Source organism: Natrix helvetica (assembly GCF_964273705.1).
Source record: "Natrix helvetica genome assembly, chromosome: 1".
Lineage (NCBI taxonomy): Eukaryota > Metazoa > Chordata > Lepidosauria > Squamata > Natricidae > Natrix > Natrix helvetica.
Genome location: NC_138548.1, coordinates 217,745,966 through 217,758,169, shown reverse-complemented (window position 1 = coordinate 217,758,169; position 12,204 = coordinate 217,745,966). Strand labels below are relative to the sequence as shown.

The following is a 12,204-nucleotide window of genomic DNA, read 5'->3' as shown; positions in this document are numbered from 1 at the left end:
AAAAATTATACCCTATCTCTTCATATCTGAAACAGGCAAAGGACCCGGGTCTCTTCTCTTTCATCCATGTGCCAAAAAGACAGTGATAGATCATTTATGACCTGGGTAATAATCTCTCTCTTTCACATCATGTATCTTTTTACTTAATATTCAAATGCACTGGTATCTGAAGCAGAAATCCTTTTTTTTTAGATTAGGATGTGTTGTTATTTTCTTAAGTGCTGTAAATGGTGAGGAGCTGAAATAGGGAGATTGCTGGAGGGGGCAGGGCCACATTTTTCGTGGGGCTGGGGGAGGGGGGAGATTGGCAGAGCTTTAAAAAAAAAACTGAAGTAGCCTGCAACTCAATACATTCATTTTGACCTTTGTTTGAGCTGAAAAGCAATGAATAAATGAATTGAGAAAAATAAACAATTGTTGGAAATAAGGGGAACAGAAATGAGGTTTGCACTGTGGGTTGGGTTGCCCCCATTAATGAAGAAAATTGGGTGAAATAACCTGTTAAACGCTGAGTTAAAATTTTTAAAAGTACTTTCATCAATTGTACTCTTTCTTCGATAAGGAGGCCCTTTAGATAGTCAGTCCTGCCTTGGTTTCTTTGGATTTGATTATTGCAATGCTCTCTACAACGGCTGTTCTTAAAGACCACACAAAAAGTGCAGCTGGCTCAAAATGCAATGGTGTGAGCAGTAATAGAATGGTGTGTCTCACACTGAGAATGGTGTGTCTCAGTGTGTCCATGTGTTTAATGCTTCTCTGTGAGACACATTGGCTGCCAGTTGGCTTCTCAGTTGGCAATTCAAGGTGCTGGTTGAATACCCATAAAGCCCTCTATGACACAGAGCTTTGGATATCAAAGAGTGCTTGTCTCTAATCATTTCTTCCAACCCAGTATTTTCCAGCAGAGTGGGTGCACTCTATGTCCCCTCCACTATTTATTAAATTTATATGCTGCCCATCTCACTAGCCAAGTACATATTGCTGTCCTGTGTGACCTTCTCTGTTGTGGCTCCCACTCTCTGGAAAAACACCCCTCTCTCCCCCATAGATAGGAAAACTTTCCTAGGATTCTGGAAAACTTTGAAAATTTGACTTTGGTCCCAGGCCTGGGGTTGATAACAACAACAACAACAATAATGCTTCTTATCCCTTTTCACTTTCAAAAAAAAAAAAATCTTAGGGGCAGACTTACTGAAATTAACCAGAGAAGATGTCATACAAATATGCGGTCCTGCAGATGGCATCAGACTCTTCAACGCGTTGAAAGGACGGTGTGTATCAGCCAAATGGACTTTACACAGTTGAGGCTTTATGTGTGCTGGGCAGTACTGAAACAAACATGCCTTTTTCCCCCAATTGTCTTTCAATCACTTTTTGGCACTTGGCTGTGACTGCTTATTTATAATCAATATTGATATATTACTCCGGAAGAGCATCTCTTCTATAGAGTGCCTCTGTGAAACAGGAGAGAACACAAATCATCCTAGGATACTAAATAAACTTGATTATTACGGCATGTGCAATACAGTCAGGATGAGGCAAATTAGAGAAAATCACAAATATATGCCCTTTTTTTTTTTGGCATTCTGGAATTCAGTTATGTAGCTTTTCATGTCCTTCCTTTCGGTAGCCAAGTATGGGCAAATGTGAGCGTATATGCCTTTTTCATTAAAGAAGGGCTTGCTTCTTAATTTCCCTTCTTTTTAAAATACATTTTGGATATTCCCCACCACTCCCTGCTGGCTACGTTTGAGACGCGACTAGAGCAGCCTTTAATAATGTGCAGGTTTCTTGGATTGTTAATTGTCCTTCAGGTGAATAAAAAGCAGATATTCCCAGGTGAATAGCAGCTTCTGGCAAAAAAAAAGTTTTCCTAATATCACACCATACCACCAAGTTAATGTACCAGTTCTGATTGTTCAGATAGGACTGGCTAAAGTGGGGTGGGGATGGGGGGAAATGCTGTAGGCTTTGTTGGCTTTATGCAGCGAATGCGCCCAAAAAGAAGAGAACCGCGAGGGTGATGCTCCCCCACCATGGATACGCTTTTCACTGGATTGATGTACTGCTTGCTTCTGCGTCAGAAAGCTCACTGCCCTTGCTGCTAAGGGAATGTGTGCAAGGTCTCAAATGGTGATCATGAGACCGCGAGGATGCTGCCACAGCCACACCTTCAAAGGCCAGTCTCAGATCTCCTCATTCAGTACCATCATAACTTCAAACAGCTGCTGCTTTTGCAGCTTTTTTGAAAAAAAAAATAAGCAAAGACTACTTGTTTTAAAATACTCCACTTTACAAATACATCTTATTAACAACACCTTCAATACGATTTAAATATGGGCCAATTTTGTACAGTACTTTAGGGTTTGCGTCACCATATTAAGAACACACGGGCATTGTTGCAACCCTTTTTATTTTATAAAAAGTTTTGTATCTTGTTAACTCCCCTTTTTTCTTTGTTCTCCATGGTATATTTATGATGCCTTTATTTTCCTTTCACTTCATAATATGTATATTTCCTGTCTACTGCTGAAGATTTGCACTAGTATGTCTTTCCTCTTTCTATTTCATCTGCATACAATACCCCCCCCCCTTTCTCTCTCTCTCTCTCTCTCTCTCTCTCTCTCTCTCTCTCTCTCTCTCTCTCTCTCTTACTTCTATCTCTCTTCCCTGAATTTAGTAGAAAATGGTAATAAACACTGCAGCTCAATTGGGCTTCAGCAGAATGGAAAAAATGATGCCACTCTGCTGCAGAAATGTGATTATAAGATAATGCAAAATGGGAAGAATGGATTTTGCCATCATAGCCACTCAATTTAATGTTGAGAGTTCTTCCATCTCATCACCAGGTTAAATGTTTCTACATAGAATAGAAAAAGCCCTTAAACATGCAATGTTTATGTGAGGGAGGGAGTGCCTGCAGTGAAATATTATCTTTGGATAACATTTATCCCACAATAATTCAGGATGATTTGGATCTGCTGAGTGACTACATGACTTCATTTTCCCATAAGGCTAAATCAAGATTTCTCTACATCATGGTTTACTGAACAGAGAACACCCTGGTTAGACTTACAGATTGAGTCATAATGTGGTCCCTGTGATTTTGGCTTAGTGCAATGTGTAATTATGGCTTGTTTAGTGAGCCATAGTGAAAAATGTCTAAGTACAAAGTCCAAATTCATTTTTAGTCTTACTGATAAGCAAAGAAATTATGACCATTTCATCTTCTGAGCCAAACATATGTGTGTAGGTGCTCCCGTGAACTTTGAATAGCCTCTATAGATAAATTCTGCAAATGAAGGACAAGAGATCAGGCAGGGAAATCAAATAGGAAATTATCTGTTGATTTTACCTAAACCTTTTTTTTTAATTTATTTGCATTTGCGGTCATCTTACCAGCATCCCGGACACAAAATAATCCTAGGAAAAGTCTTGTGTCTTATTTTTTGAATGTATGAACTAATCAAATTGTGGTGATCTGCAAAATGCTCTCACAACAGTTGTTCCTTCTTTTTGGCTAGTGCCAGTCTTACTGATTTTTCACTGGCCATTTATGAATGATTGATTTGATTGTAAGGAATGTAGTGTGCTTCATGTTGTTTCCTTTGTTGCTATTGGTGCTAATGTTTTTTTTTAATGATGCCTTATTAAACGTTTGGCAGTTAACTAACAATATTACTTCCTCTGAAATGTTTCTGTGCAAGATGAGGTCCAAATGAAGCTCAATAAATAGTCAATTGGTGGCACAGCCATTTCCTCCCCTTTCATTCAAGAGTCATTACTCATATTCCTACTGATCCTGGAGAGTGCTTGTCTTCTTTTCTCCATAGGATGGTACGGCCAAGGTTGACCATCTATGTTTGTCAAGAGTCACAACAGTTGAGAGATCAGCAGAAACATGAAGATGGGGATGCAGCCAATGGTACTTTTTTTGGTAAGGGCATTAGAAAGGTAAAGGATAAAGTCTGCATATATAAATATATATATATATATACCCACAGCCAGCACCAATCAGCACCAATCTACCAATCATGATACAGCCACACACCCAATCAATCCACTTACTGAAACAAAGCCAGCACTCCACACACACACACCAAGATTTATAGAAAGATGGCAGCTCCGGCCACGCTTTAAGCCCAAAACCCAGCCTGAAGATGGCGAGTGAGACCTCGCCGAAATGTTGCCAAAACAATCTAAATCTTACATGGGAAAAGACCCGAATACAACAAGACCAGCAGTTATATATTATTTGTAATGGGATCATCACTTCAAGAATATGTTGGACCTGCGGTGATGGGAATGATGGTATAAGATATATCAGTGATCAGTGTTGCAGTTTAGTTGTAGTTCATTTTTTATTTTGTTGCTCCAAAATTTCTCAATTCCGTTCATCTGCTTAATTCTAATATGAGCCCACTGCTTTTAAAATATTATTGCTATTATATAAATCTGATGACAATTTTCTACCTCCTATATATCATAGAGATTGCAATGTCTGGAAAGTGATGAGATATATTCAAACCGTTATTTATTAGTCAGGGAATGTGTACATTTGTTTTGAAGAGTAGAGTAAGATTATAGGAAAATTGGTTGCAGAATCTGAGGAAAATGATAAATTAAAGGAAGACAGTATTGCCATTTGCTTTTTTAAAAGCACTTCCTCCCTCCATCCTAGTTAAGGTCAACTTGGAACTATTCTTACTTATTCATTCTTATTGATTCTGCAGTTTACCATGCAATCTACTTAGAAGAATTGACTGCTGTAGAGCTGACAGAAAAAATAGCCCAACTCTTCAGCATTTCCTCTCAACAAATCAGCCAAATCTACAAACAAGGGCCTACAGGGATTCATGTACTCATCAGTGATGAGGTAAGAGTAAAGTTGGTAGTCTGAAGTTACTGAGTAGAAGCTTAGGAGTTTAATAATGTTGCAGGCTTACTCTGATTTCTTATTTTAAAAATATGGAAATTTTCTTCATTTGCCAGATTATAAATTGCAGTGAGCCACAATGTAGTTTGTATTCATTTGGATTCTTAACATCACATGAGGGGCACACGTACTAAAATTGATGGCCATGGAAAAACTTGTCTATTCACGAAACAACTCACATGATTGCCTTTCACAAACATTTGTTTATTAGAAGGCACGCTAGTCCACCAGAATCCAGTCTGTTCTCCCAATAAGACGTTTGTGAGATATAAAGCCATTGCTATGAACAGATAGGATATTTAAAGCTATTTTAAAAAAAAATCATTTCAATTTCTAGGGTGGCCCCGTAAGTGATACAAGTTGTCTTAGAAAGAGAATTTGGGGAAAAAATCAAGATAATAAAACAGCCAGGCTAGGGAAAACAAAACTCAAAATACATAACCTTATGGCAAGTTCGCAGGTCATCTCTAGGAAGACCCAGATTTTTAAGACCCTTCTAGATAGATGGATGGAATCAGATGGATCATATGATCATATTGATCTGAGGAGCAGTGCAACATACTAGCTTCTTACTTAACTTTAAAAAACAAACGAACACAAGTCTCATAGAAACAAGACAAGTACACCGAGGAGCCTGGTGGACATTAAAAGAGGTATCTGAGACATGCATTGAGTGTCCACAGGAGCTTCATTGACTACCTGTAGCTCAGCATATTGTATGATTACAAATAGGGCTTTCTTAAGCAAACTATGATATTAATCAAATGCATGGATTCAGCTCTTGAATGAATTCAAGGGCCCTCTTGGGAGGGTTAGAATTTTAGTTAGTTGATTTGAAGTCTACTATTCATGCGTCTGTTGATTCTTCTGGGATATTATTGAGGAAAATAGTACCTGAATCTAAGCCATCTATCAGATTAAGTTAGACTGAAAAATAAAGTGAACTTTTTAGAGCATGTGCTTTGTAAAAAGTTAATCATGCAGGTGGTCCTCTCTTACCAACTGTTTGTTCATTTGAACTTACAATGGTGCTTAAAAAAATAAGTATGACCTCTCCATGAACTTGCAGCCACTGCAGTATCCCTGCAGTCACATGATTCCAATTCGGGCACTTGGTAACACCACAAAGTCCCTGATTGATCCAGGAGAATCTATTTTTGCTGGCGACAGAAGCACAGCCATTGAAGCTGCTAAAGTTGGGATAGCTCTGGAACGGGAGGAAAACGGAAAGAGAAAGTGTGTCAATCTGGTGAGGAAATCTTATTATAAAAGAGACTACCCCCCAAAAAATTAAAGCTAAATTAAATTTGAAAACAAGAGAACAAGCGGCGAAATTAAGCTACATTAGACAGTGTGTTATCCTTTTTTAAAATTTTCTTTCACAGATGGAACTTTTGCAAATGTTTCCTATTCTTTAAATTGAACAGATTAGTTTTTCTTCTACTTTTTAATATTCTTTTTTTTATACCTATGGATTAAAATCTTTTTCCTTATTTTTATGATGCTGGATTGGATGGGATTTTTTGCTCCATTTAAGAATTTTGTTTTCTTTAAGCCTGGAATATAAAGAAGATATAAAAGGAATACAAAGAGGACTGTAATAACAGAGGGAAAGGAAGTAACACTGCCACTTGGAGGCTTGGAAGGCTTGGAAATATTGTCTTTTCTTTTTTTCTCTTTGATCATTTGACTTTGCATTTCAAGGGTCTTCAGCTTGTTTACAGAGATATAGTGAGAAGAGCATGGGTTGTTTATACAGATGCTCTTTGGGAGCTTTATTGGCAGCTGGAGTGGAGTGAAAACAAAGCCTTGTCTTGAAAGATTATAAATGAACTTGCTTTAAATTTAATAAAAAGTTTTGAATGCCAGAGTGGCAATGTTTACAAGTTGGAAGAATGGCACAACATGAAAAAGAAACCTTAACATTGCAAAAGATTATGTTTGAAATTCAAAAATTATTAGAAGTAACGGAGAAAATTGAGAAGAGATTGGAGAACATAGATCGTAGAACAGTAAGATTTGATGGAAAAATTGAGGATGTTCATCAAATGAAGAAAGTGGAGGTCTGAGTTCTAAAAACTGAAGGAAAAATAAACAAGAAAATTAATGATACTGACAGTGAACTGAGCGTGGTTGGAAATGGAAAGAGTGGAATATGGAAAGGGGAGATAGATGGACTGGAGCTCTACCCCAGATTTCAAAGTATAGAAGAAGAAAAGAGAGAAGAATTGATGGAACTAAGGAGATAAATTTTGTCAGAAGCACTTGTGATAACCAAACATAAGCTGATCGAAGAAGTAGATGGAGGGTTTCGAGCTTATACGAGATATGCAATAAGCAATAAGTTGCGAAGAGAAGTCCATACAAAACTTACTAAGGAAATAACCAGAATACTAATGCCACAAATGGCAAGAGACATAAGACTGCACTATTACTGGAAAGACACAGGTTGATGTAATGAAAGCTTATAATAAAAAATTAAGCCAAATTTAGTTAAATTTAGAGCATTATGTATAAAATGAAGTGATAATTGATACAGTTAAATAATTGATTGATAATGATAATAATGCATATATATGTATTGTTTGATAAGAGGAAATTTGATATAAATTGCAAATGACTACGAAAGGAGGTTTAGAAACTCTGTTATTAAATATAACCAATTTTTATTTAGAACATGTTATAAAGATGTAATGTTACTGGATGATATTGGGAAGAGCTAATGGAATGCCATTATGTGGTTTTGCTTTAAATCTGGAATATTTTATATAAAAGCACGTAAAAACAATTATAGTCAAATGAAGTTTGAGGTATGATGATAGTAATATATATAAATATATTTGATTTAAAATATATGATTTGATATGAATTGTAGGTGATGACTGTGGAAGGGATGCACGGAGGTTTTTGTAACCAATCGACATACTTTCTACAATTTGTAATGGAAGATGGTTTTTTGTTTTGTGTGTGTGTGTGTTTATAAAAAAAATTATATGCATTTTTCCTCTTATTTATTGGACTTTGGTATTAATATTTTCCTAATTTGGCTCAGTGGCTAAGACCCTGAGCTTGTCGATCAGAATGGTTGGCAGTTCAGCAGTTCGAATCCCTAATGCTGCGTAACGGAGTGAGTTCCCATTATTTGTCCCAGCTTCTGCCAACCTAACAGTTCAAAACCATGTAAAAAAAATCAAGTAGAAAAATAGGGACCATCTTTGGTGGGAAGGTAACAGCGTTCCGTGCACTTTCGGCATTTAGTCATGGCCACATGACCAAGGAGACATCTTCGGACAGCGCTGGCTCTTTAGCTTTGAAACAGAGATGAGCACCATCCCCTAGAGTCAGAAACGACTAGCACATATGTGCGAGGGGAACCTTAACCTTAATTTTTAAGGGAATTTGGAATATTGTAATGCAGACACTTCCACTGAGATGTATGGATTAAGTGTGTTCTGAATTTTCATTCTCAGTCCCACCTAAACTTGCAAGATCTACATAGCCTTTTTATTAGAGCCCACAGTCCACAAGGCTAGAATATCTACCGTGTACAAAACACAAACTTTTAAAATTATATAACTTCACATGTTTGCTAATTAATAATTAGGTATGCATGGATCATGCAGTACTGCAACATTTAGGCATGGATCCAGAGATCAGCATTTTACAAATTACAATTTTTGTGAGTCACTGCCTTGCTCAATACAATAAAAGCTTTTTTCCTGGCTTAATGACTGTTAAGAATTAAAGAAGTATGGACAATATTGGGAAGCTGAACGCGAGAAAAAAGCAAAGCGCCCCCCCCCATATGTTCTGTAGTTTCTTGTATCTAGAAAAATACAATGCAATATAAGCAGATATTTTACACAGTGCTACTTTCTTGGTCCAAGAAACATGCTTCCCTGCCTAATCATTATTTGCTTCTGATTATGCTGCTTTTTGTATGTTTTCACTTTTTAACTAAATGCCCCCACCCCCCACCCCCTTCAGTATTTTTACCATGAGACGGTTCTCACTGCATATTCAGAATAGGATTAGGATTTTAAAAATTTACAGCTTTGTAGTCCTGTGTTTTTTTGTGCTTAAATTTAATCAGAGGAAAGAAATTCATGGCAGATATAAGAAGCCAGATGGTTTGGAATCCTCGATCATCCTAGAGTAAAAGTGAACTGTGCCAATTTAGTAAAATCCAGACCATCTCTTTAAAAAATCCTTGAACTTTAGACAATGGAAATTAAGATGATTGGTAGATGGAGGTTTCCTGCCCTGGATATAAACAAGCTGTTCTTCAAAAGGGTCAGTGTATAGTCCTGGGTACATACTTGTCTTTCCTTATACTTCATCTACAAGGGACAATGAATGTCAGTTGTTGAAAGGTACCTTAATATACAGAATGTGCTGCTTAAGATAGACACAATGAATAGTGGCTTGATTTCTCCAGGCTCTGAACATTTTATTCCTATTTTAGATGATACAGAACTTTCAAGATGAATCATGTTTTGTGTTGGACACAATGAAAGGTAAGCATTTATTCAGTGCACAGTAATGCATGTTACTCTCTTCTTTATTTTTTCTGAAAAACCTACAAATCCTAACACCACCCCCACTCCATAAACCCAAACCAAATCAGCATGGAGATTAATATACTATGTGTAAAGTTTCTGTCTTTCAGATGGAAGATGGGTGAGGAACAATAATGGGATTCTACTCCTGTTCATCTGTAGTCTGATGTTGTGCTTTCTTTACAGCTGAAACCAATGATAGCTACCACATTATCTTAAAATAGATGAAGACTTGACCTTCTTGCATCTGCTCTGCATATACAGCTTCATTATAAGTTTTGGCAACTGGACACCAGCAGAGACCCATCTTGCTACCACAACATGTTGTCACCTGTTAGGCAAACAATGTGGAATTTACCACTACTGGCTTGTAGTAGATACCGGTCATAAGCACAGAACTGCTTATTTGTAGTTCAGTAATATTACTACACTTGTTTGCTAATTAAAACTGCCAGACTATCCAGCGATTGAATTTTGTAATTATATGTAATTGAAAGAGGGCTGGGTGAGGCTGTCTGCAGACAACAACCCTAGGACTTCAATAGACAAAACGTTGTAATGGATATCCGGGCACCCTAGGAATTGTGCATCTCTTCTAGGGAAACTCTTGAAGGCCTATATGACTCAGTTGATAATGACAAGCCTATTTTTAGCAAATTCTGGATTGAAAAAACTGTTCCTGTTCTGACTTTTTCAGCACTTGTTTGAGATAAAGATCTGTGTATCAAAAGGTGCTCATATACATAAGTATGTGAATGATTTCTCATACTAGTACAAATTTAGGAGAAAGTCGTGAGTTTATGAACTCTTACCTATTTGGGGTTTCACCTGACACTCCTGTTAAAGAGGATTCAGAGGCAAAAAAGAGAGAGAAAAGAAATTATGAACTAAATATCCAGGGCTATCTACTGTTTACGTAAAGAACACAACTCCAAGGAAGAGAAAAAAGACTGTGTTAGAAAGTAACAAAGCATTGGAAGGATTTATTTGAGATTATGTTGAACTGATACAGACTTTGGAATGAAATCCTACAGGAATTCACTGTCCAAGAATAGGCTCATACAGCAAGAATTTTATAATGACTTTTGGAAAACACTCGGTGGTAACAAAGTCCCTGAGTGTTTGTTTCCACGGCAGCAACCAGTCTCTTACTAAAAGGTCTCCACATTTTGGAATGAATGCATTTTTTGAGTCTTGCAGGGAAAGAAGGGGAAACTATTTTAGCTACAGGAAATAATGTCCTCAAATTAGACGTGGACAGCAAGTCTAATGAACAAAGCCAGATTCTCTGTAACATTTTCAGTCCCCCTAGCAAAATGAAAAATCTCTGCAAGCTGTAAGTTTCACATACCAGAGTGTAATATGCTCTTGCATGTTAGGTTCTCTTCATAGTGAGTAGACAAGAGGCCAGGAAGCTGATATAGGCCGACATTAACCTAAGGCAGAGAGTTTGAGAAAAGGGCTTTCATTTTTATTAAATGGAAACCAAGTTATCTGTTTCCTAGTGATATCAGATTATTTGAGAGGTTTTTCATTTTAAACAAGTTTCATAGAAAAAACCCTATTGGGTTAAGAAAAGAGAAATACATTTTAAAAAGAGATCTGTAGCTTTATCGTTTTTAAGTAGAATCTGAGAGTTCATACCTTATGCATTGATTTTAAAAAAATACAAGCTTTTTCAGATTGCCCTTGAAGCTCTTATTTATATTACGGCGCACTCCCTGTTCCATCTCCCAGGATGACCACCAACTTAAATTAGGTTGTTGTTTGCTTTAACTCTGTACCAGAAACTCATGTGGTCTGTCAGGATGCTTGAGAAGACTGGATATAGTATACAGCTAAACTAATGGTGACCTATAGATTTTCATTATTCCTAATGGATTGTGTGTATAGGCATAGTGATAGCAGAGTTAACAGTTGATTGATAGAGTCCCCTGATCAGTTGTTAAGGATATGCCTTGCACTGTGACAAGGCTGGTAGTATTCCTAGTTGTATGCTATGTGTTTATAAGACAGCAACCTGGTTTTGTGATTTGAGTACAGTAAAATGTTGCTTATTAGAATACAAGCAAACCTGGTCACTTATTGTCCCTTCTTTTCTCCATTGTGTATCCACTTTCAGAAGAAATAGCTTTGCATCTTAAGCCAAAGTTTCCCACTTCAGACCTCATAGGAAACTGTGTCTCAACCCTTTTTATACCAAGCTGTAAAACTAGAATCAAATTGACATGATTTTTAAACTGGCCATCACCCTTCATACTCAGTCTGTCAAGCAGTACATACACTCCATAAATGACAGCTTGTTTTTACTTCCCTTCTCAAACCTGTGTTGAATCACTTGGGGATATTTCATTTTCCTTTTTGTCCTAAAGAGCATGTATGAGAGTGTTTGCCATTCTTCCTGGAACTGTAATGATTTGTCATGTGTTTTTGTTTTTGGTAAACCACTGAATGAAAGATGAGCTATAAAACATGGCTGTGGAATTCTTTATTTTTAATTTGGTTGTGGAACTTTTATTGAAATTGTGGATAGTAATTGTAGACTAATAAAAAAGAAGAAGCTGCACAATAGACTGAATGACATTTCATCTAAGTGCCCTATTGGGGGGAAATAGTGAGATTGTGTATGAGAATGAGACCTAGTGTAGTGCTGGGAAACCATGTATATTAGTCCTCACTTAGGCATTGAAATGGGCTGCCTGGCCAATC

At 37.1% G+C, this 12,204-nt stretch overlaps 1 protein-coding gene across 1 annotated transcript in view; it reads left to right on the top strand.

The window, feature by feature from the left end:
* TFCP2 (transcription factor CP2) overlaps positions 1-11,181 on the top strand; it is a 49,338-nt gene extending 38,157 nt beyond the window's left edge. Inside the window, exons 12-16 of the mRNA XM_081936261.1 lie at positions 1,181-1,271; positions 3,834-3,937; positions 4,734-4,876; positions 9,402-9,453; positions 9,682-11,181. Coding sequence (XP_081792387.1) covers positions 1,181-1,271; positions 3,834-3,937; positions 4,734-4,876; positions 9,402-9,453; positions 9,682-9,719 — 428 coding nt within the window. The 3' untranslated portion in view covers positions 9,720-11,181. The remainder of the gene's footprint in view (positions 1-1,180; positions 1,272-3,833; positions 3,938-4,733; positions 4,877-9,401; positions 9,454-9,681) is intronic.
* The last annotated feature ends 1,023 nt before the right edge of the window (positions 11,182-12,204 follow it).